The sequence below is a fragment of the Lonchura striata genome, chromosome 4 (genome assembly GCF_050655825.1).
Source record: "Lonchura striata isolate lonStrDom1 chromosome 4, ASM5065582v1, whole genome shotgun sequence".
NCBI lineage: Eukaryota > Metazoa > Chordata > Aves > Passeriformes > Estrildidae > Lonchura > Lonchura striata.
Window position 1 is genome coordinate 37712829 of NC_140706.1, and position 25560 is coordinate 37738388.

Consider the following 25560-nt stretch of genomic DNA (forward strand, 5'->3'; position numbering starts at 1 on the left):
TTTTATCTTTCATGTGTATCTTAAGTGCATAAAAAGGAACAGACATCTTTGTGGCTGTGCATTTCCATTGCTTGATATGCTCATTTTACCTCATTTCTTGACTCTTCAGGCAGGTCATTAACTCTTGAGTCTGTAAGTTAGTACTATGGGTTATTTCTATTCTACTGGTCAAAATTCTATCGGTCAAAAGAAGCCCCCCAGCTGCAGAATCTAATGATGCCTGATTCCAATTGGGTTGTTTTTCATCATGAACTGCCTTGTACCTCCTCTGATGTCCAGTTACCACCTACTGCTTCCCCCCTTGTCCAGTGGCTGGGCACAAGGTAGAATGAGCCTGGACTGAAAAAGAGCTGTGCATGTTCATCCACTCAGTAATGAACAGTCAAAAGCAAATGGCCCTTGAGGCTCAAAAAGTTGTGAGGTACAGACTGTGCAGGCTTCTTATGAAAATTCACCATTTTTGTGACCTCCATTGCTTTGTTAAGTCCAAGTAAAATTGTGAAACAGGAGAAGGAATGATAGAACAAAATGTATGCTATCATTCATTTTGGAAATACAGCTTTGAAAATTCAGTTTAAAATTATAAATGCATAAAAAGCAATCTACAACCATTATTTTACATGCAGCATGCCTCAGAAACTACCAATGGTGCCCACTCTCACTCAGTCCCATTCCCCAGAGGATTTTACGCTTTTATACCGGTTGCCCGTTATTCAAAAGGTCTTCTTTGAAGCGAAGTTTTCTCTCCAAATCCTGAATTACAGCATCTTTTGACCCTTGAATCTCTTCATCTGATGCTATCCTAGCAGTTCTGCCCGTTTTCTTGGGAAATCCCCTGCAAAAAAGTACAAAAAAAAAAAAAATCATGGGCTTTCCTGAAGACAATTGTATTTAGGAATATACCTGGAATCACTGCTATTAATGAAGAAAACAACATTGTGTCTTTGAAACTAGAGGTCTGACATCTTTCTTTCTATAGTGTCCCTACTAACTAACACTACTAATTCAATGGTTAGTTGAAAGACAAACATGAAACTATCCTTTATTTGTGCTTTAGTTAAAACAGCCCTCAGGATTGCTTGGCAATGGCTGTAAACACCATACACTCACAGACAAGCAGCAGCAATAAAGCAAAATGAGAGGAAACATGAAAGAGAAAGCATGGCTAGATAAGTGGGGATGGGGATGGAAGATAAACTAGGTTCCTATGAAGTACCAGTTGAATAAAGATCAGGAAGATGTAAGACAAGGCAGTTAATTATTAATTTCTAATGTTATTTATTAACTAATTCCTTGTAGCAACTTTGCAATAACTGCATAACTGCATGTTTATTCTTCATATCTCTGTGAACACATACCCATAAGATAACATATAAATGTTTTTGCTCAAGAAGGGCCATTCACAGTCTGGGTTACACTGACAAAAAGAACAATCATCCTTGTGAAGCAGTTCTCAGCTGCAAGATTTCCCAGTGGAATAGCAACCATTTAGCAGTTCACATTCACAGGGCTGATTTATTCCTCTTACTAGCCTCCAGGATAGGATTGTACTTTCAGCAATTTTCACTCCCATTTTCTTAAGCAGTACAGGAAATTTTATTTTTCCAGACTGCACTAATATTTAACATTTTTCAGTAACATTATGATGGTTTTGTTACTGGAAATGTCCAACATGGGTGGTTTCTACTGGAGATCCGCTGTTCTTAACATAGTTGTGAAGAAATCAGCATTGCTGTCCTATTTGAAACTTGTAGCATACTGTTTCTCCAGTGAAGTCACACAGGATTGTTTAAAACACTGATAACTGGTTCAACATTAGTTTATAGGGTTTTTGTACCTTCAATGAGTAAATCGGGCTCAGCCCCATTACATGGGAATGACATGGAATACATGGAATTGAATCATATAAATAGACAAACTCAGATGACAGATATAGGAAAAAAAAAATCAGACTAGCATGTAATTGGCAAATTTATTTCTAATACTAAACTTAATAATTTGAGTGCAAAAATTTGAAAGAAAAATCATACAGAGATAACAAATTTTCTTGGCTATTATTTAATTCTATTTTTCTTTGGTTAGAGAAACTTCATTCTTCAGCAAGAGCTTTCAATGGTAATATCTAGCACTAGAAAAAATGAAAAAAATACACATATACTGTCAAAAGCCACAAAGGAATTAAGTGAATAGATGCAGAAGACAATAGTTGGAAATATTCCTAACTAAATCATTTCATATTCCATTGCTGTAACTAAATGCAAAATGTGAAAACAGCGAAGTTCTTGTAAAAAGGACTGCATTTTTACATTAAATCACAGCAGAAGAGCAGACATTTGCCTAATTTTACAGAAACAGAACTATATCCCTTGCCCTAGAAATATTAATATATTATTTTACTACCAAGTAAAACAATTCCCTCAGCTTTCAGCTGGGGCTCTTTTTCAATCACAAATAAAAGGCAAGTCTCCTCCACTTTGTTTTGGGGAAGAGACAGGAAAACTGTCCCATCTACAGGAAGAGAAGAGAATGTTAAGAGGCAGGGATAAGGTCTCTTCAAGAAAGAGATGCCTTGATAACACCAGAAAAAGGAAGACATGGAAGGAAAATGGACAGGAGAAGGTGGGAAGAGTGGATGAGAAGGAAGTATCCCTCAGGAAGGCTCAGCACCTGCTGGAAGGCTGCTGGGCAGGTGCCATCTGTTTCTTCTCTTAATCTTTCCCTTCACCTCCCAGTCCTTAATCACCTAGACCAGCACTGCCATGAAACCAAGTTTTGTCATGTTTTAGACCACCTCCTCCCCCAAAAATTAAAAAGCCCTGAACAAACAACAACAACACTCAAACAAAACAAAACAAACCCAACCCAAAAATCATCCAACTTCAAGTAAAACAGAGTTTTACCAGAAAAAGGCCTGCTGATGGTTGGGACTCAATAAGCTGTAAAGGTGAAATGTACAGTTCACTCAAGTAAGTCACAACAGTGTATGAAAATAATGAACTATGTGCTTGGGAGTGGATTTCAGGTAAAGGATTTTCTAAAGCACTACTGATTATCTCTGAAAACAAAAACCCCTAAGCAAACACATGCATTTTTCACAGGGAAATGAGTACCCAGAGAATTAAAAGTTAATAAGTTCAATATCCATACTAAACACAGAAAAACAATATCACAGTCTATTTCTAAACAATGTAGGATAATAAGAAAATTAAAATTGAACCATGTCAAACCTCATGTTTATTTCTCTGTCAGGCTGCACAGTATGCAGATAGACAACAAGAAGTAGCTTTAATATACTTCAGTTTATGGCTTCTGAGTTAGCTGCCAGGAGCTGCAGTAAGTTCCCTAGTAAATCAGGGAAGTAGAGTCTGGCTGAAATTTCTATGATATGGCTGCATAAAGCTATTCAGTCAGAAAAGGCTGTTCAGAGATAACCAGTGATCTCCTTTTCTATCAAACTGAAATAATATAGTCCAATGAAGCATTTCAAAGAGCTCTGTATACTAAGTAGAGCACTTAGGATTTTGGCTTTAATTGAAAAAGTGAAATCAAGAAACACACTTCTCTAATTGGCTGATGACACAATTTTCAGAGGCTGCAATTCATTTGCAGGTAACAACTCTCACAATAATCTTCATGATTTGTCTAGAGGTATTCTAATGATGAAACTCAGGAAAATGTTCAAAGCATGACAGCAATGCTAGAATTAACATGTTAAGCATCTCTGGAGAATCTATGAGATTATAACTTGGAAAATAACACTAGTATTTCAAAAGGACAAGAAATATAATTCCAGGACATGTCAGCATAAGACATGAAACTGAGCTCTTTTCCTTTATTCCTTGCTATTAGACACGGAATCCAATTTTACCACTGCACTTCAAGAAAAACACAGCAAGCTGAAAAGTTTTAGAACAAGAAAACTACCACATGGTTTTAAAGCATAGCTTTTGTGACAAAGTGTGTCACACACAGAGAGGCAAAAAATTCTTGTTTATTTAGTCAGGAAATTAGGAGATTGAAGATAGACAGGCAAATCAAATGAAATGTCAGAAATCAGACAACAGCTGACAACAGAAAATAGCTGGTATTTAATCATTCTTCATGTCCATTGAGGATAAGTCACAATAACTTGAAGAAAAACAGGCCTAGCTTAGACACCAACAATGTAGAACTCTCCTTCCTCTACCCTACGACAGTGACATTTAAACCCTTGAGCAAGTTATGTAGTGAAGCTACATAGGAATTTTATTTAAGAACAAGGTATGCAAATATGATAGCAATGGCCTGGGGATCCAGGGTAACTTTTAAGAGGACAGGCAGAGTCCTGTACAACCTTCCAGATCTCTGGTTTTGTGTGAGATGATCCCAAGCTCTGCAAAGTCTGTGTGGAAATGTCACCCGAGACCTAGTCAAGGCAACTTGCCTGAAAAGTAGATTATCTTCCCTTTATTAAGTATTTAAACAAGGAAGTAGTTGGTTCAAAAATTTAACAATAAAAGTGAGCACTGGTCAAAATTTGTTCAAATACCTTTGGAGAGCTTCTCTCTTCCTCTTTCTGTACTATTTTAAATTGGGACAAAAAACTCAAAGCAGTGCATAAGGAAACACAGCTCTTCCTGCAGATGCTCTGTTTCCACCCCCTCTTCAGAATCTCTTTCTCTAAATACATCATACACACATTAAAAACTGTCCAAATAGATACATGTGTGTGTGTGTGTGTGTGTGTGTGTATATATATGCATACATACATACCCCACAACAAGTTAACTCTTAAGACATACATTCTTTGGATTAATTTCAAAATGTCTACAAAGCAATAATAACAGATAAGAGGACTTCAGTAAATCTATCTTCCAAAGCACAGATCCTTTCAGCCTGAGTAATGGTTTACATGGCAAGACAGCCTGGCAGCAAACTTTCTTCAGCTGCTTTTGCAAATATTTTCCACCATCCTTACATGCCCTTATCTGGATGCATTTAGCTCCAAAGATTTGTGTCCTCAGTGACGCATGAGCTTTCTGTCTTCTCACAGGAATAATATCAAACAAAAAAATCTGCCAATTCATTTATGTATTCATATGTTCATTCTTTGCCCAAGGCAAATTTCAGATTTACTGTATTATGCTAGCAAGAGACAGCATATTTCAGGCTACTGACAAGCATCAGTCTCAAGCACACAACCATCAACAAAAATGTGCAGAGAAAAGAACAGCCTTGAGAAGTAGTCTGCAACTCATATGGATTTTAAGCACCTCTGAAATACATATCACCTAAGTCAGTGGGGGCCTGAATCCAGGCGTAGAAAAAAGCATAAATGTCTGAATTCTTTTGGTCAGAAAGGGTGCAATGAAATCGCCAAAACCATCATCTTAATTCGCACAGAGATTTTTGACAGCAAAGATTTTGCAGCCTCGGCTTGGCTCTCCTTAGTTTTGAATATTTGCCCTGACATTTGTTTAGAAAGAAGGCCAAACCAGCAGTACTTTATGTTTTAATTACACGGAGTGCATGCTGGATGAAATTCCCTCTTTTCCTAGGTACCTTTTACAGTGTAAACAAGGGCAACAGGCTGGCTGTTGTTGTCCTTCCAAGAACAAATTCCTGTTTGCAGCCAATATGGCTTAGTTTCACAGAAATCCAAATTAATTCTCTGGTACTGAGGTAATGAACAGTAACTTGATTTTTTTTTTCCTTTAAAACTAAAGCCTTCCAAAAATACAGCTAATTCCTGCTCACTTCACACATTTTTCACTTACTGTAAAAGCAAAGTTACTACAAGCACTGTAACAGGTCACAAACTTTGCAGCTGCATAATGAAATTGGTTTAGTCTGATCTTGTCATACATACTGTGGAGACCAATGTGATGTTACAGGCATCTGAATTAAGGGATGCCTGAGGAACAGACCTGACTAAGGATGACTTCCAGAAAATGGAACAAATGTAACAAAAGTTCAATTATTTCTACCACCCAATGTTCTGAAACTGTAATTGAAAAAAATAAATCATGTCTCAGCATTGGATAGGGTCAAGACTGACATGAATGATGCAGATTTTTGAACATGTTTGATCCCTCTTAATGTTTAGATAACAAATAGTACAACTCACCTACAAAGTATATGACTACTACCAATTTTTTTTTTCTCTGAAGTTTATGTTTCAAAATGCATTTCTACTCATAAAAAAGAAAAACTATTACTTTTTTATTCCCCTGTTCAGTTCCTTCCCCTCCTGAGCAAGCTATCTCTCTGCCTCATGCTGCACTGGCTACCGTAGCTACATAAGCACCATTTGCCTTTCAAAAGATGTGCATATATTTCAATATCAAATTAAAAATCAAATGCCTATTTTGTAATCTGAATTTCTGATTGTTACCAGCAGTATGCTAGAACTGATGGTCAAGAAGAAATAACTGAAGCACCGACTGCTCCTGAGTGTAGAAAAGGCTGGCACAATCCTCGTAGTCCTGAAGTCTTTAGAAGAACAGGTAGCTATGAGAAGTATATGAAGAAAAAGCTACACTGGATTGGGAAAAGGGATTATATTCAAAATATAAACCAATTCCAGTTGATATGGTGCTACTGGTTAAGATCTCTGTAATTATCAAGCATTGTACTTGGCTTTCACATTCACAGATGTTTCTGTGGCATTCAGATCTGTTTAAAATAAGGAAGTTATAAAATTAAGTCCCCTGAAAAGAAAAACCTGCAAACCAAAACAAGCATCAAAGTCATGCTGGGAACAGCCTCTCTTGTCTTTTCAACAGGGAAATACATGTACTAATTCTCTTAGTCAAGTTCACTACCATCTTCAATATTCTTAAATGTCTGCAAATACCATTTTGAAAAAGAACTGGATAAAAAATATCATGAAAATTAATACTTCCAGATGCAATTATACTGTTATTTCGGCTAATGTCTGTGTGTCTCCATGTTACATCCTTGAGCTCTACTTTTACACAGCTTTAATTGATTATATCTGGGGCACAACCTGGATTTCTAAGTTCAAGTGGAACAAACATGCATTCATCATATTTCAGAAAAGCGGATATGATATGTATTTTATGATAATCACATGCATATGCCTAATCAAAAGGTGTAAAAACAAAGCCCCCAAAATGAGCCGTTTCCTAGCACAACCAACAAGAATTGATATCACAGCTAAACCCCCCATGTGGTGGTATTACAGCCACCAGTAGTATCCTAGTATCCCAGCTATGGAAAAAAAAAAAATTCAAGAAAATGTAAACAAAAATGGTTTAATGGGCAATTTTGTTAATAGCTTAACAAAATTGGAGGTTGTGAATGAATGCAAACCCTCATATTTTCTTGAATTTTTCCAGTTACAGCAATACTTGTCTTTAGATATGTTTTCCCAATATGTTATCTGGGAATACTTCCAGGTATGACTGAATAGGCAGCAAAGAGAGCTTCTCTATCAGAAGCATGGAAACACCTGACCTGTCGTCTCAGTTTGATGCTGGAGTTCTTAATCAAGGTACTTCCTCCTACAAATCACGATTTTCACATCTATCATACTGTAGATAACCTCAATTTTTAAAAAATTGTGACAAGCATAACTTGCAGAAACAGGAAAAGTACAAGTCTCATCTATATAGGACAGCAATGCTGTTTACTCTACGATGAAAGTTGGGAGAGTGTTGAAGGCTGTAAGATCAAAAGCTAGAGAAGTGTATTTTTCCTCAGAGTGGTCTGGCGAAATTGTAATTTCCGTCATTGCTGGTTGACTAAAGGAACGTAACAATTACTACAATATTTGTTTCAATTCCATTTGAGACGGAATGCAATGGACAAGTCACAGTACACAGCTGCAAGAGCAGACCAGCAGCTCTGATTCAAAGGGGGAAAAGGTGCGATCCCTGATATTGCTTTTCTCATGATTCCCACTCCTTTAGCATTTGGATTTAAGGTTCTAAAGCTCACTGAGACAGCAGTTATATTTTGTGTAGAATGATAAAAGCAGTATTTAATTACCTTCTACAAGGTAGTTTGGACAGTCTTGCATTCAAGTAATGCTCTCTTTTCCATTTTCCATCCTTTTCCAGAAAGCAGTAAATCAATATTCATGTTCTTTCACTAATTCTGTACAGTCATATTTTTTCCTGTTTTTAACTAAGGTAGTATTACTGAAGATATCTACTTTAAGGAAAGGTCTGCTTTTAGGAAAATCATTAATTTTTAAAGTTGCCTTCAAAACAATATATGTATAGCTAACAATATATATATATATATATTTTTACTTAGAAAGAGGTTGGATAAAGCCACACCCTTTAGTGGCAGGTTTTACGCTTTTTAAAAGCAAATATTCACTAAATAAATAGTCAACAAATCCTTCTCATGGGATTATTTGTGCTTTCACAAGTGGTCATCTAACATATAATGTATGTGCTTAGATATAAATTTTAGGCATACTTATTTCTGTTCCTTCACAAGTAACTTGTTGAGTTTTTTCTAGCAACAGTGAAAATCAGTTACTAGCTTCAACAAACTTAACTGTGAATTAACCCCCCTCAATCATATGTTTCTGTCACATCAACTCTCTTCCCTGAAAGTGTTTTGTAAACAAAAGCTAATCTGAATACAACAGATCCACCCACCCTGGAGTTTTATTTAGGTAAAGAAGGAAAGAACTGAGATTTTTCATAAAACTATTCAACAAACTTACTCCAGCCAAGTTTTACCTCAGAAATTACTGACAAGTGCTCATAATTCCCTTAAGTACTTAATTAGCTATGCAGTTCCACCAGCACTTCTCTTCTGCTTAATAACACAATGCTCTAGCAAGACACAAAGTCTACCAAATCTACTCCATTAATAAAAAGAGGTTATTGCCAAAGCTTGTTCAATCAACACCACCACAGCTTGAAAATGCGAGTCACTACAAAGTGTCTAGAGCTTACTGGAAAATTGAGATATAATTTTTTCAAGGGAAACACTCACCATGTTGTTACAAATAAATGCTTAAAAATATTTAAAAAATCATTAGTAGGAATTAATGACACAAAATGACACAAAGCTTCCTTTTGTTGTTTCAGATGTCCAAATAAAATACAGTAAATTCACAAGTAGGTATTCCCATAATACATGCAAGACTGTAAGACCACATGCTATTAAAAAAAATTCCAAAACAACCAAACCACAAAAAACTCCATTCCAAACAAATTAACAATTCCCACTGTAATTTTTCCAAATTTTCCAAATTTAACTGGAAAGAGAATTCATTGGTTCAAACTGGTTTAGCTGATGTAGTCACTTCTACAGAATCTCAGGGCTCAAAAACAAGGAAAATGTTGAAACAGCACTGTGGTATTTACTGTTCATGGGCCCACAGAATACAGGAATTGAAGAGAGGATTAGAAATGATTTTACAGAATCACAGAATATTCTGAGTTGGAAGGGATCGGCAAGAAAAACTGAATCTAACTTCTGGCCCCACACAGGCCACCCCAAGATTTAAACTGCGTGCTTGAGGGCATTTTCCGCACACTCTTTGAACCCTGCCAGGCTTGGTGCTGTGACCACATCTCTGGGGAGCAGTTTCAGTGCCCAACCACCCTTTGGGTGTAGACCCTTATCCCAGTATCCAACCGAAGCCTGCCCTGACACAGCATCAGACCATTCCCAGGTCCTGTCCCTGGTCACCACAGAGGAGAGATCAGTGCCTGCCCCTCCTCTTCCCCTCACAAGGAAGCTGCAGATGCAGTGAGGTCTCTCAGCCTCCTTTTCTCCAGGCTGAACAGACCAAGTGACCTCAGCTGCTTCTCATATGGCTTCCCCTCAAGGCCCTTCACCATATTCATTGTCCTCCTCTTGACTCTAATGGCTTAATGTCTTTTTTGTATTGTAGTGTCCAAAATTGCACACAGGACTTGAGGTGAGGCCACCTGAGTGGAGAGCAGAGCAGGACAATCCCCTCCTTGCCTGGCTGGGGATGCTGTGCCTGATGCACTGTTGGCCCACCTGGCTGTCAAGGCACAATGACTTTCTGTCGGTCAGGACCCCCAGTCCCTTTCCAAATGGCTGCTCTCAAGCCTCTCATCTCCCAGTCCTCTTGTATATCCAGGGTTGCCCTGTCCCAGGTGCAAAATCTAGCACTTGCCTTCATTAAACTTCATACAGTGGGTGCTTGCTCAACCCTCTAATTTGTCAAGATCTCTGTGTAGGGCCTCTTTGCCCTTGAGGTAGTTGACAGCTCCCCTCAGTTTAGTATCACCAGGAAATTTACTTAGTATTCCTTTGAATTCTGTGTCTAGGTCATTTATGAAGAGCACCGGCCCTACAGTGGAACTGTGTGGAGCCCCACTGGTGACTGTTTGCCAGCCTAAGATAACCCTGTTTACTGGAATTCTTTGTGCCTGACCCGTGATCCAATTGCACACCCATCATATGATGCGCTGATCCAGCTGAATGCTGGACATTTAATCCAGAAGGACACCATGAAAAACAGTATTGAAAGTTCACCTGAAGCCTAATGATATTACATGAACAGGCTTCCTTTGGTCATCTAGCTGGGTTACCTTGTCATAAATGGAAATGAAGCGAGTCAAACAGGGCTTTACCCTGATGAAGCCATTCTGGCCAATGACTGCATTACTCTTCAGGTGTTTTTCAGTAACTCCAACAGTAATCTTCTCCATAATTCTACCAGGCACTGAAATGAGACCAACAGACCTGTGGTTTCCTTCGTGATGTTCTTGAAAACTGGGAAACATTAGCCAGCATTTTAGTCAAGTGGGACCTCTCCAGATTCCCAAAACAGTTCAAAAAGTCATGGAGAGGAGTCTTGTAATGACATCAGCCAGCTCTTTGAGGATTCTTGGACAAATCCCATCAGGCCCCATAGATGTACAGGGATCCAGCTGGAACAGTGATTCCCTCACAAGTTCAGAGTTAACTCTGAGTTTATAATTCTCAGAATCCTCATCCTTCAGCTCAGGGCACTGGGACCCCCATAGTCCATAACTGTTGCTGAAGACCGAAGAGAGCATTAATCACCTCTGCCTTGTCTATGTCCCTGTTCATATGGTGAACACCCTCATAATTTAACAAGTCACTGTTATTTCTGGACTGCCTTTTGCAACTAGCATATTTTTAAAAGTTCTTTTTATTGTGCTACACAGTACTGGCTGGCTTCAGCTCTAACTGAGCTTTTACCACACAATTTTCTCCCCATGGAGGCGAGCAGCATCTCTGTAGTCCTTCCATGCCACCTTGCTTCTGCTGGTCAAATATTTACTTTTTTTTGCCTTACCGCTAGAAGAAAATCCCTCCTTAGCCAACTCCTATGGTCATAGGAGGTGGTGCTTAAAAAGTCACCAGCATTGATGGACCCTAGCACCATCAAAAACATTTTCCCAGGGGACCTTACTCATTAGTTCCCTAAGCAGTCTGAAGTTTTAAATCCAATTGCTTTGTGGTTGCTGTGGCCAAGACAACCACCAATTTCCACTTCAGTCATGAGATTCTCTCTGCTAATGAGCAGCAGATCAAGTAGGGCATCTTACTGAGCTGGCTCTCTTAGTGTCTGCACCATGTACTGATCATCCAGCTGTTTAGGAACCTTCTGGACCTGCTTGTATTAGCTGTATGGTATTCCCAGTTTACATTTGCCAAGTTGAAGTCCCCTGTAAGGACAAGAGTGGTTAACTTAGTTCTGTTCCTTAGTTCCTTAAAGAACAACTTATCAGCATCACCATTCTGGATAGGAGGACTATAGTAGGCTCCCATGATGACATCTGCATTACTTGTTTGTCCCTTAATCCTTACCCAGAGGCTTTTGACCATGACATTGCCAACTCTAAGCACCATTCACTCCAGACCCTCCAGTACACACAGTGCCAACCTCCCTGCCTCTCCTGCTCTGCCTATCCCCCTCGAAGAGTCTGTAACCATCCTTCATGGCACACCAGTCCCAGGACTCATTGCAGCAATCATTGCACCAGTTTATGCCAATGATGTTGTATCTCTGGGACTGGGCCAAAGCTTTGAGCTCCTCTTGCTTTGTCCTGCATCACTCCTTGGATTGATTTCTCTTCTAAGTAGAACAAATATGATACATGCATGTGAAATTAAATGACCAAAGAAAGGTGATGAAGGGAAGGTTTGACTCTAAGAGGAGTAACAAAGACTATTGGTTTATATACAGCCATACAGAACTTTACAGGTGCTGCCTTTGACTACCCTCACCTGCAATATTTATTACTTTACCTTTGTTCTACTCCTACCACAACATAAAACTGAAAAAAATTATGCCTACCAAGTTCTGCTTTTGAAGAGCAGATCTGTAGTTATGCCAAGATTTAGCAATGACACAGTCTTTGAAGATAAATAGCTTGACTAATATTTCAGCTGCTGAGCAAAACTGAATGCTGCAATTTGTTCCTTGCATCCAATCTGTAAATTATGATACTGTCAGGAAACAGTATCATTTTCAACCAATAGATCTTGGATATCATGGCAAAATGGTGAGACTACAGGCCAAAGTTATGGAATAGTGTGTGGAGCTCAGACACAATGTCTCGGAAAGATAAAGATGCTGAAGAGGACTTGTGAGGATGAGGCAAAAGACAAAGGAAAAGAAGCAAAACGTGGAAGGGGTCAAAAAAAAAAAAAAAAAAGAACTGAGGGTATAGCACAAGCTATACAAGAGACTTAAAGCTGAGGAGCAAATGGAGGCCAGGGGAAGAAAGTGCTCAGGAGTGGTACTTGAATTATGGGAAACAGTGATTTACTCAGCAAGACACACCACACATTAACCTACACAGTAACATGAAAAAGGAGAAGCCAGGGAAAAATTGGCATCAAAGATACATAACAATAGATTCTGGCTTTTCTGCATCACACAGTACATATTTTACCATGTTTTAATGTTATAATTCAGATGACAAATGCTCGCTGTGTGTATATATACACACACAAACTATATACACATACATTCAGTATAGTTAACACAATCCAGCTCCCATCTGGACTTTATTTCCTGAGGGAATGCAGAAAAACAGCCAACCACCTCATCCTCAGCTCAGACCCCAAGGTTGCTGCCTTGTTGGGGTGGGGGAGAGAGGAATATGGGTAGACACAGCATCATGTGCATACCCAGACTGGCTGCTGCACTTGGGAAAGTGAAGGGCATAGGGAAGGGGGAAGAATCTTTGCCAAGTTGTTTCTCTGTCTAAAGATCAAAGGAAATGAGGAAGACCACAGCTAATGCTTCATGTGAGATCATGTATCCGTAAGCACAGAGTAACAGGGAAAGAGGGACACAGCAGAGGCTCAACCTGCTGCTATTATCCTCACAGCACACAGAGGTGAGCTTAAAAATGAATCCAGTTCTTGTCAGAGCTGTGTAGCTGGATTAGAGCCTTTTCTTGGAAAATCAAGGGTAATAGTGTTTCGGTGGGCTGCGCTTACTGGTCAAGCTGTCAGTAAATTAATCATGCAATTTTCAGTGCTCAGTATCAATAGTGAAACTCAGCCAGTGCAAAGGACACAGTCAGACAGAAAATCACAACTATTATGACTGCAAGGGCAAATTGCACTATTTATTAATTTTTCTCCTAAAAACATTTCATGGCCAGACTCCATAATGAGCTGTATGAAACAAATCAAGATAAAGAAATGCTTTTTAAAGCATGTACATGACTTATTACTTTGATGTCTGTCCTCTTTCTTTCTCTTCCTTTTCATATCTTGGACTGAAATAACAGAATTTCCCACTGCAACAGTATGTAGCTGAGCAAGTCACCTAGATACTGTAGATATGTTTAGACAAACTTCTGGACAAAGTTATAAATAAGCCTTGAATACAGCTATTCTCATTTTTGTTCTTCAGCGTGTCTCTTTGTTCTCTAAGGATGGAATGAGAGTCTAGTGCCAGTGGAAAGAAAAACTGATCTATGAATCTATGATGGGAGCTTACATGCTCCAAAATACTATTTTGGCTTTTAGAGAAGACAAAAGGGGAAAATAAGTGTGCAGAGTTGTTAGGGACAGGGATTCTGTTTGTTTTTATGCACTTCTATTTTAAATCCCTTCCTAAACACTTTCCCAAATTTCCTCAGAACAAAATCTCTAGCCAAAGCCAATGAACAATTATGGCCACTTTGTTATAAGATGTATACTTTAATACCTTTTATTTTCAGTATCACAAAGCTGTAGGGACTTCTGAAAGTTATTCTCTTTACCTGATATTTCTCTACCTGCAGATGTAATAGGAACACAAACTGCAAATACCACTGAACATGTGACTTTAAAAGAACTGGGCCGTGAGAAGGGTTTTCTTGGATCTCCTTCCACTGCCCTGGGCCTGCAGAGCCTTTTGCTCCTCCTTTCACATTTTCTTAAACTCCAGTTTAAAGCTTAAGCTTCTCATCTTTCTTGTTCCTACTTGTAGGGTTCTTTCAGAACCTCACTTCTGTGAGGGTTAAAAAAATATCTCACATCTCTATCACAGAAGCATTTGCAATTTATTCACACATCTCTCCCTCTCAGATAACTGCTAACAGCAAAGGACCCTAGAAAAGTATAAAGGAAGCAAGAGCAATAATCTTCATTGCAATCTTCAGCACACCAAGGAGCTCATCAGCTGGTACTTACGGAGGCGTCACTCCTTTTGGGAGGCCTAACGCGTTGACAGAAATGGGTGGTGGCTGGGATGGCAGCATGGAGCTGAGAAAAGCTGCTGGCGACTGGCTGGAATTAGGAAATCTTGGAGTTGGAGACAGGCTGTGGGAAGGTGAAGGAAGTGAAGGAAGAGGAGGGGGTGGAGGAGGTGGAAGTGGAAAGGAATCACACACTGGATATGTCGCTGTTGGACTAAAGACGGGTGGAGGTGGGGGTGGAGGGGATGGAGAAGAAGGAGACCAGGCATATTCCCCTTCTGGAGCAAACTGCTGAGAGAAAGGAGGAACTGGCACTCTTCCAAACTGTTTCTGAGAAGCAGTTGGAGACATAGGAGAAGGAAGGCTAGATGTAGATGACCCAGAAGATGGAGTCACATAACCTGAAGCAGGGCTGATGTTCTGGGCAGCAATGAACTGCTTAGGCCGAGCATAGTTGAAGGAGCTGGAAGACTGCATGGTTGGGGAAGTATGAGAGTTAAGAATACTCATTGGCACAGGAGAGGTGGCAGACTGGCTGGACTCAAGCTCCTGGAAGGAGGGGGGAGGAGGAAAGGAAGGAGAAGAGGGAGGGTGCTGATGATGATCGGGTTGCTGTTGGTGACGATACCACTGTCCACTTTCTTGTTCCAGACGAATTTGGTTCTGCAGTTGCTGTATTTTTTGGGGATCCCTGTGGAAAGGAAAAATAGACAAAAAGATGATCAGACATGCAATTCTGGCTGGGAGAAGGTAAAAGTTCCACTGATCTGTGCTCCAGGAAAATGGAAAGAAAGGGCAAGTTTAAAGCATTTACATATGTTGAACAGCCCCATTTCTTCAGTTAACACACTGCTACAAAAGTACATTTTTGTCCTCAAGATGAAGGGAAAAGGGTATGCATAACAGAATTTAATAGAACCATTAATTCTTCAAAAAGGTAAATTATATGGCTATTTGAAGGACTTAGGATATTTTAAAGAAACAATCCAGATAATGGAATTAAAGGTAAAAGTACTGGAATTCTTAACAAGGTTTCTTTTTGTTTCTTGTGATTTTTTTTTTTTTTCAATGGCCCTGTTTCAATAATAAGGTTGAAATATTTAACCAGTAACAACTTCAGCCATAGCTGAATTTCTGCTGTAGCCTCTGTGTGCCAATCAGACACACCTAATTACAGCCGTACATGAGTTACTTGGAGACAAGAGACCAACTTCTGTGTTAGAACCATCCATGTATGTAGATGAGCAAAGACTTCTGAGAAACATCTGTAACCTAGGGAAGCTGTGAAATGAGCTTCCCCAGGTCTTTGGCCCCACTTTTTCTCCCCAGTTTTATTTTCAACTGTAGGTCCTGAGACAAATCTTAGTAGATACTTAATATTGTTCTGAGCCATTGCAGTACTATCAGCTCAAATGGAAGTAAGAACTTAATTTAGAAATGCAGAAATTCACTGGAAGAAGATTAGACACAAAAAAAGTTATTATGCAGGAACACTCAGAACTCTTAATTAAGGGGAAAAAAAGAAAGAAAAAGTAAAATGTTCAGCGGTGAAGCAAATCAGAACTGTTTTTTTTTTTTTTCTCAGTACAGCAGTTTGAAAGACATTAAGCTCAAAATTAACTGTGTGGTCTATCATGTGAGAATACATCAGACTGACTTGGTTAAAAATTGTTGTTTTTCAGCTAGAAAACATAACTTTATCTCAATACTCCAGATATCCACGAAGTTTCAGCATATGCACATATACTTTTGCTGTATATTTAATATATAAATACTTTATTGTACACAATAATTGTAATTGTTTATGTATAATTTAGGTCATCTAAGCAGACATTTTAAAAGCAGCCTGCCTAATGCATGGCATATGAATTCGTGATTCTGGCACAACAATATACTTTTGTTGATAGCAACAAAATTAGAAATGGCAATAACATCATATTTTCCACTTGAAGATTAATTTTGATATTCCAACCATCTACATTTCCCAGAAAATGTTTTCTGACAATAATTCTGCTTATATCTGGCCAAAGGAGATTGCTTAGATAAGAAAAAGGGGAGCAAACTGTTTTAGAGCAGAAAACTGAAAAATCAGTTACTTACACTTAACAGTTGCCTTTCTTTGGTGGTGTTGTAAACATGGTTCAATTCTAGCAATGTCTCACTAACAATACAAATTTCAGCACTTCAACGAAGATTAATTTTTTCTTTTTAACTTAGCAACAAGAACATCTGAATGTTACAGTTCACTTTGTAAATTTTATAATTAATTTTTTAATGTTGACAATAGAGACTAAATCCCTATCAGTTCAAGTTTTCATTTCACAGGACACAGGTTGAAACTTATGCTTCCATTTTTTTGTGAAATTACTTAACAGTTACTTTTATTTAAGTCTGTTTAAACAACACAATTTTAGTTTCCATCAGCAACTTTCTTAGTTGATGACAGAAACAGTTCAGGTCACTTCTGACTGGACAGAGAAAACCCTGCAAGATTACTGCTTTCTCCTCATTCTGCATCTTTGGCTTGAATATTTGCACACCTACTATCCAATGCCTCTAAAATTATTAACAAATAATAGTTATTTTATTTTTCATCATCATTGACCTCAATTTTTTTTGTTTATTGCAGATAGACTTAGGTAAAAAACAAAAAAGGGGAAAATTTAGCATTGTAAATGAGGTGTTGAATATAGAAGAAACGTAGCTGTCTCCAACACTACTATGTTTATCCAACATGTGCTGAAAGCAAGTAGGAGTGTCATGTCTTGAGACCTTTTTATTTGCATTTGCCAAATCACATGGCGCCGCGCCTGGCCAGCAGCATCCCACAAATGCCCATCTATGGCCCTGTCAATGCAAGTGCAGCGCTGCAGCACTGCTGCTGCACTGCAGCACTGCTGCTGCACTGCTGCGGACCCCGCCGGGCAGGAGCAGAGACCACACTCAGGGTATGCCTACAAAAGGGTCACAGACAAAAATGAAGTTGCTCAACTCTCACACTAAGCTTGACTTGAGGCCACAGGCATATGCATGCCTGTAAATCAGGGTTTATTAGCTCAGGTCGCTACTGATTCTGCTTGAATAGCTTTTGGTCAGCTCAGAATCCACCTAAACCAAGTGTTTATTTGCTTGAAGAATAGCATGCAAACACAACCATTATCACATCAATCCATGGGGCAAAAAACCACAAAGACCATCTTAGAGTAAATTTTCATGCCAACTGTAAAAGTGCACAATCCTTGTCTGCAAGGGAATGTTCTCTACCTCAGAGCTATTCTTTTAATATCAGACATTGCTGTATTATTTTCTTGAGGAGAGGTATCCTAGAGATGTGTCATTTTGAAGAAGAAAAGGAGAGGAAAGAATAACAATTCACCAGTGTTTCTTGGAATGACATCATTAGTGGTGGAAGTTCTACACAGGTAGATCCCTGAAAGATAACACTGCTGTGACAAAGACAGGGAGAGCCTAGCTGCCAAAATGATGAAAATTATTAGCTTCTCATTAGCAGCAAAACAAAGAAGGTAATTAAAAGAGTTTAGTTTTTGGATGAGATTACAAGAAAAACTAATTTAATTGTAATTACATCCTCTTTCCAATTAGTTGAAATATGCTTTACAATTTTAAAGGGCACACACATGCATTCAGGGAATGCATCAAGCTTGTCTAAACAATAGAGCAATAAACTTATTTTCTCGTGTGGAATTTTTTGTTTTGCCAAATAATTAATTATAACAATATAAGAATGAGCATTAAAAATAATTTTTTAGCAAATTCAATCAGTAAATGGTAAAGGTAAGTAATTAAAAAAATGATAGCTAGGGTAAAATGAATCTTGAGAAATTTCATCAACTCACTGAAAAGTACTACATAAATATGTTCAAAAGTTGTGCTTTAGAATTTGTGGTGTTTTTCCAATACCAGATATTCTTAACCAAGATATTAAAATACATTTTCAGGTGACCTAATAGGTATGATAAAACAGTTCCAAAATGCAAGCAGTAAGGCAGTAAAATGTTATTGAAAGCAGACATCAGTTACAACAGAGGCGAGGTTCTGAGCCACGCTGCCTGTAAGAGCAGCTTCGTGCACAGGTTTGGTCCTGGGCACTCGGAACATGCTCACTAAGGTGTTGACTTTCAGAGCTAAGGAATAGCAAGAAACATTTGAAAACCGATGTCAAAAGCAAAGACTTGAGATGTGAGATGTTAGGTTTCTTAGTGGACAGCAATGGTTGCAAATACACACACCACAGTTTAATAGTTACTTGAGAAAGAATCATATTGTGAGGTGTGCACTTGGTTTAAATTACAATAGACTGGTTTATATTTTATCCCATTTTCATAATGATTTTTCTTCCTGATAACCTCTGTATCACATTGCTCTGAAAACAGAGCAGTGTGTGACTGAGAATTCAACTGGTAACAACCCCCAGCAGGAACTGTGACTCCAAGTGCCTGAACACAGTGGAGTAGAGGAGGGGACACAGGTAGTGGTTTCACATCTCTCAGTCTCAACAAGACCTGGCTACTGGATTGCAGAGACCTTTACAGCAGATGGCATTTCCAGGAATGCAGGAAATCCTTCATACTTAACTTCCCTCCTAGGCTTATTCACATATGCACAGTATTAGAATATGTACTGGCTTTACTTTTATCTTGCATTACAAAGCTTATTTAGAGAAACAATGTCCCTCTTCTGGGAAGTATCTTACTATTTGCAGTTTAATCATCCACTTTGTGTACCTTTAAACACAAAAGTTCATATGGAAGCCCTTCTATCCAAACTACCTCTCTTGGAAGGGGAAGTTCCCAAACAGTAGAGAAATGCTGTTCAAGCCTTGAAGCCTTTGTACATGAAATGAAACCCTACTGAGTTTTGCCTACCACGAAGTATGCAAGGACATTGAAATTTAGTCAGTGTTTTACAGCACAGTATACAAAGTAAATGGAAATAAATGACCACAGGTAAAGAACCAGGATAAAGTGATGTTTTCTATAACTTTTTAAAATTCCAAATTTTGTCCCTCCTGATCTTAATAAAAGTAAATGGAAAGCAGATGAAGAAAGGTAATTTTTGTTTGAAATAAAGAGTCCTATTTATCTCAGGTATGGAAGAATAACGAGCTCCTTTCTGTCTCAAGTCATTCCTGAGCAAAAGCAGACCAGCCCCTTCACAATCCTATCAGTGACCTGCTCTTGGAGAAACAGATGGTGCAGTTCTACAGAAATATACAAAACATACCACTGAAATCAAGGTACAGGAATATTTTAAATGAAAAATAATCAGAATTAAGCATCATTTTAAAAGGTTGAGCTATTTTTCTAAGATTCAAAAACAATGCCAGAAAATGTCTGTATATTTGGGATAACAACAACTAACCTCCATGAACTCTACTTTCCAAAGAAGCTCTAGCTGCTAACTCAATACTGTTGCTTCAGAATTTTGCCAGAGCTCTACCAAAAGGGAGATGGCTAGTTACTATCACACAGAATAAAATGGCAGGGGCTCTTCTCACCGAGTTCCATGCATCTCTCTATGCATAGATGTATTTTTTACATGTGTACATTTAGATATATTTATCGCTAAACTTCTGTATTTATACAATAAAAGCCAGGATGAATTTTTTTCCATAATTTGTTAATTTATTAAAATTGTAAAGTATTACATATATTTATATCTTTCTAGCTCCCAGGCAGCCAAACTGGATACTTACTTCTGCATCTGCTGCTCCCAGCAGCTTGCAAGACAGATCTGCCAGGTAGCTCTTAATGAGATTTAATTTGCTTTCTATAAGTACAACATGAATATTTTACCAGTTGAAAGTTAGTAATTTTCTTAACTACTTCTGATAGTTACTATTTAAGAACTAAAATATATATACCAACTTATTCAAAATGTGATAGTAATCACTGATATCTGGAATTCTACTCTTGACAAAATTCCTAATGCAATTTAAAATTTTCCACCAAACTTATCAATTACTGAGTTGTTAAAAACTAAAACCCCCAAAACCTAATTTAATCTGCCAGTGAATTAATTAACAGACATACTGAAAAGAAATATTCAGAATACAAAAGTAACTCAGACTGAAGTATTTACTGAAGAAATATTTGCTTATTTTTAGAAATGTTAAAGATGTACATATATGTCAAGGCAAGAATGTGAAGTAAAGGGAGAACAGTGCCCCTTTTAACAAAAACTGCTGTGTATTCAACTCACAGCCTCCAGGCTGTATCAATATAAATGCATTTAGACAAGCTTTAGATTTTGAGGCTGAATAGTTCTTATATTGTGGGGGAAAAAAAGGGGGACTGGTTTAAATTCTGCAAGGATTCATATTTATGTAAGACTAGAATTATCAGTTAAAATAAAACTGGGGAGAGAGGCAGGTGATGGAGGGGACAGGATGGGGGAATAACAACAACACACAGAAATCAGCATGAGTTTAGGCTCTAGCATGAAAATATTCAGAGGTATATTTTGTCCTCATGAACAGATTACGAGGAGGATGCAGGTTGTCATTACAATTTAAATGTCATGCTGGGTAAGTATACTGGAGAAGTATAACTAGGAACCATCTCCAGCAGCTGCAACCCTTTAACACTTTTATTACCTTCCCTTCAAAGCTTAACAATATGAAAATGCAGATTCATGCAAATATTTTCCATATTTCAGGTTGATATACAGGAGCATTTATAATTAGTTTCAATGTAACTAAACACACTCCTAGAAAAAAGAAATACTGTGCAAGAACTAACACAGGGACTGTGTTATGAGCACTCTGTGAAGCTGAGCTTAATGTTTCATCTAAGAAACTTCATACACAAAGTTGAGAACTGTAAACCATCTGCATTGTTTGTGAACTCTCTTGAAAGGAAGTCCTGCTGTAATTTGGCTGTTAAAAACCTTTCTATCTATCCTAAAAAGTGGCTGTTGTAGCTGTGCCCATTTTCCACTCTGGTTTGATTATCTGTCAAACACATCAAGGTAATTTCTGTGCTAAGGAAACCAACACTGGAGATGGTGCCAGTATTCAGAAACACAAGCCATTCTTTCAGAGACAGGAACCATTTTTTACCCCTCAAAACCACTACGGGGACATTTTCAAAACATGCACCAGTGAGATAACACATTTAGCTTGGGTACAGAAAGAGAGGAAATGGTGCTCTTGTGCACATTCATTGTTCCCAAAAGTCATAAAGATACAATACAGCTTTGCAAAAATACTAAACTTCATGTCTCTGGTAGGGTTAGATCATAAGAATTGGTCTGATAGTCAAAAATCTGTCTGGCTTGGTAATTCGATTGTGTTGCACAACTAGTGCACAGGCTATCCAGTGATGGATATACCAGTTAAAATATTACACAGGCAACAGGTTTTACTGACAAAGGAAGCTAAAAGTGTTATGTTATTAAGAGGTAAATTGTACCGAGACACTAATTACAATACAGGTTCCAATCTGCAGCTGAATCAGCCCAAAGTGTAGGAAATCATTATTTGGAATATAACATAAAAATAAATCTTCTGACTTTGATTATGCTATACTATGTAGAAGGTTATGTTCTGTGCTGATTGGTATATATTCCAAGAAAATAAGAGGTGGAAAAAAAAAAATCAAAATATGAAAAAGTGTGCTAGCCTAAAACCAAAAGTGAACAGAAGAAAAAGACATAGTACTATACATATTCTCACTGCACATGCACGGTTGCCTTTTTACATTTACATGTTTATTTTAAAAGTAAAATATTTTATTAATAAGATGGTGTATAAATCATTACATTTTATCTACTACTGAACACCAGAGTTAGGAGTTTTGCTTATTTTTATGCCCACTCAATAACTGTTACAGTGGGCTTAAAATTGCACTTTCAGGTCTCCAGTATTAACATTCTAGTATCTGTCAAGTGAGTTCTTTGGGTTACATATAAAGATGACTGCTTTGCACTATTGAAAGAGATACTGTCATGAGGAAGAATTGATAATATATTAAAAAGGAAAAAAAATAGTAGCTACTGGATGTCCTGATGTTAAAGGGAGCACACAGTTGCTCTCAATGTGCTTTTAGGAAAATTTTAATTTCAACTCTCTATTAAAAATACTCACAAAACTAAGGTAGGTTTAGAACCTAAGTTCTAGGCCCTTTTATTAGCTATTCTGTATTCACAAACAGGTCTGACATTTGAGCAGGTAGCTGCTTCATGTAAAGCTGGGATATTACCAGCTGACACATCGGTAGTTTATGCAACTGAAACTCAGTGGAAGCACCCTATTCTTAAAGGACCATAGGAAAAGGAACAACTGAAAAGGAAATAAATATATAAGAACTGGTATTTACATGAAATAATTATATACTTCTGCAATGGTTCCATTATAACAATATGATAGACTTACTTTGGGTGTCAGCCCCATCTTAATGCCGTAACAGTTTGGTGCTATACCATTCTTCCTGAAGTCCTTCTGTGCACACAAACATAACCCCCTCAGCAACATACACAAACTTTAATGGAAGGAAAAGAAGCACCAAGAAGTAAGATCAACTGCTAAAGACAGTATTAATCTTTCAGCCTGGTTGTCAGGAGCACTGGAAACTGACAGTAACATTGCAACATTGCCCAGAATATTTGTGACATTTACTCAACCAATACAATCCTAACACAATTATAACTTAGATTTGATACTGCAGAATATGATATATCCCCAAAAATAAAATAATTTACAGGCACTGTCAACACCTTATCTAGCCAGACATGTACTTCACAAATGTGAGTTTGGACGTCAAACTTTTTTGTTTGTTTGTTTTCAAAAGGTGTCTTCCCTGATGTATAAAGAGACAAGAAAAACTATGATACCCAAAATGTTGCTAAAGAACCCTCAGATATAAAGAGCTGCTACTTTTTGCATTGTAAACTTAATTTCCTCATTGATTGGCTAAAACAAAGCAAAAAAAAAAAATCTTTCAGCAGAATTACTAAGAGAGGCAAAATCCACCTACACTACACAGATGTCACTGCAGTCAAAACCTGCTCTTAAGTAGTCAGAATATATTATATGCCTGAACATTTGAACAAACCTGACCAGTACTAATTACATTCCCTATCATCATAAAGAAAAACAATGCATACTGGAGTTGCACAAATTTGGACACTGACATACAAACTGAATTAGCTTCTTGCAATGGCAACACATAATTTTAAATAGAATTTTGCTTATAAATTGATGTAATGGTGAGATTTTTTTTAAACTGCTAGCTCAGTGTACAGTATATTGTTCTGGAAAGCTTAAATGGAATACCTTATGCATAAATGGCAGAGCAAATAATTTCTTTTGTACTTCAGAGTGAAAATACATTCCATAAAGATGATTCACTTCAGGTACTATTTGTTTTTTACTACAGCAAACAACCTTGAGTATGGGAGACATATAGTAAGGACTTCTTCTCTGAATTAAGCAGCTCCTTAAGTGATGTATAATCGTATAAAGAAGGAATCATACAGGCAAACATGCAATGAGAAACACTTGTTATACTGTGCCAGAGTATGAATGGTTAGTTCCCTCCCTAAAACTGTTTTGAATCTTGCTTGGCTCCCAGTGAAAGCAGTCAGCCATCTTATACGGAGAAAACAAAAGAAAGAACTATATTTCATGTTTTACCAAATGTAATTGTGACCAGCATGGTGACTAGCCAAAGACAAGGAACCTAACACTTCTCCTAAGGGAACAGTAAGGACACATCTGCATTTGGGTTTTCGCGTGGGCCAGAAATGTGCTTTTAAAACAAATTTCCAACCATTTCCTACTTCCTTTTCTTCTGGTTTGCATCCATGAGAAGCCTTGCGAGAACATGAACTACTTTTCCATCAGGTGAAATGAACTAACCATCTTGAGCCACTAATGATCTTCACTCTATGGAACATACTAGAGCTAGTCCAAAAGGAAAAACCAAAATTCCATGCTCAATGACCCTGAAGTGTGCAGATACAACGTTCTCAGCACGTTTTTTTCACTCTATGGAGCCACCCTTGTATCTGTACATTATTTGCTAATAGCCAAGCCATATAATCTAAGAGGGTTTTCAAACTAAGTGTGTATACTACAAGAAGTTCTGGTTTTATATATTGTATGTCAATTTCTGGTAAGTCAAACACATTTCTTTCTAAATGAATACACTAAAAATTAATGTCTTTGATTTATAGAGTTTTCTTTACAGGATTTCTTTACACTTTCAAAGCGTACAACATACTGATGCGTAATATGTATAAAAAATAGGGTATCTTGCATATTATTTAACATTTACATATCCAGAGACAATGCATTGACCTATTCTAGTCAGCAATTTTACTATTTCTATGTTGTAGTAGAGATATTCCTATTTGATTACCCACAGCTGACCTCCAGAAATCAATTCCACTCCTCCAATCTGCCCTGCAGTAAAAACAAACGTATTTTTTTGCTTTCAGTATGATCACAGAGTAGTTTGTAAGAAGCTAATTACAAAATGTATTTCTCAGGATTTAAAACCATTTTGTCTGACAATTATGAAGATTTTCTCTTTACAGACTCAGTATTTTGATGACTCATGCACCTTCTTAGTCTGGAGCTGGACACTCTCAGAGAAAGAATATTAGAAACAGCACTTGTCTGATTTAAGGGTTCCAAGTTATATTTTTCTATATTTATAAAGATGATGTTTATGTTAAAAATGAACATTCCAGAATGGATGGCAAGAAGAGTGGTTTACCTACTCCTATAGTAAAGTTAATTTGGTTATCTTGACCAAGAGCAGTTTGTTTTGTCCGTGTTGTCCCTGTTGTAAAAAGATTTTACATTTAATTGTATGTGCACTTTATTCTTGCCTGTATTTCTTGGCCACAGCAGGGAGGTTGGAACTAGATATTCTTTAAGGTCCCCTCCTACCCAAAGTGTTACACAACTCATATA

The 25560-nt window shown here is 37.7% G+C and overlaps 1 protein-coding gene and 1 long non-coding RNA gene across 9 annotated transcripts in view; one reads left to right on the plus strand and one right to left on the minus strand.

Moving 5' to 3' along the window:
* Positions 1-14780, plus strand: part of LOC110484732 (uncharacterized) — a 33610-nt gene extending 18830 nt beyond the window's left edge. The window contains exon 3 of the long non-coding RNA XR_014954787.1: positions 14509-14780. This is a non-coding gene — a long non-coding RNA (uncharacterized LOC110484732). The remainder of the gene's footprint in view (positions 1-14508) is intronic.
* Positions 1-25560, minus strand: part of PALLD (palladin, cytoskeletal associated protein) — a 186092-nt gene that overhangs the window by 23827 nt on the left and 136705 nt on the right. For 6 of the 8 annotated variants that reach the window (XM_085577987.1, XM_021555592.3, XM_085577988.1 and 3 more), the window contains 2 exons: positions 14614-15309; positions 700-835 (listed from right to left, as the gene is read on the minus strand). In XM_085577987.1, coding sequence (XP_085434113.1) covers positions 700-835; positions 14614-15309 — 832 coding nt within the window. The remainder of the gene's footprint in view (positions 1-699; positions 836-14613; positions 15310-25560) is intronic. The other 2 variants (XM_085577989.1, XM_085577990.1) reach the window with 2 other exon arrangements.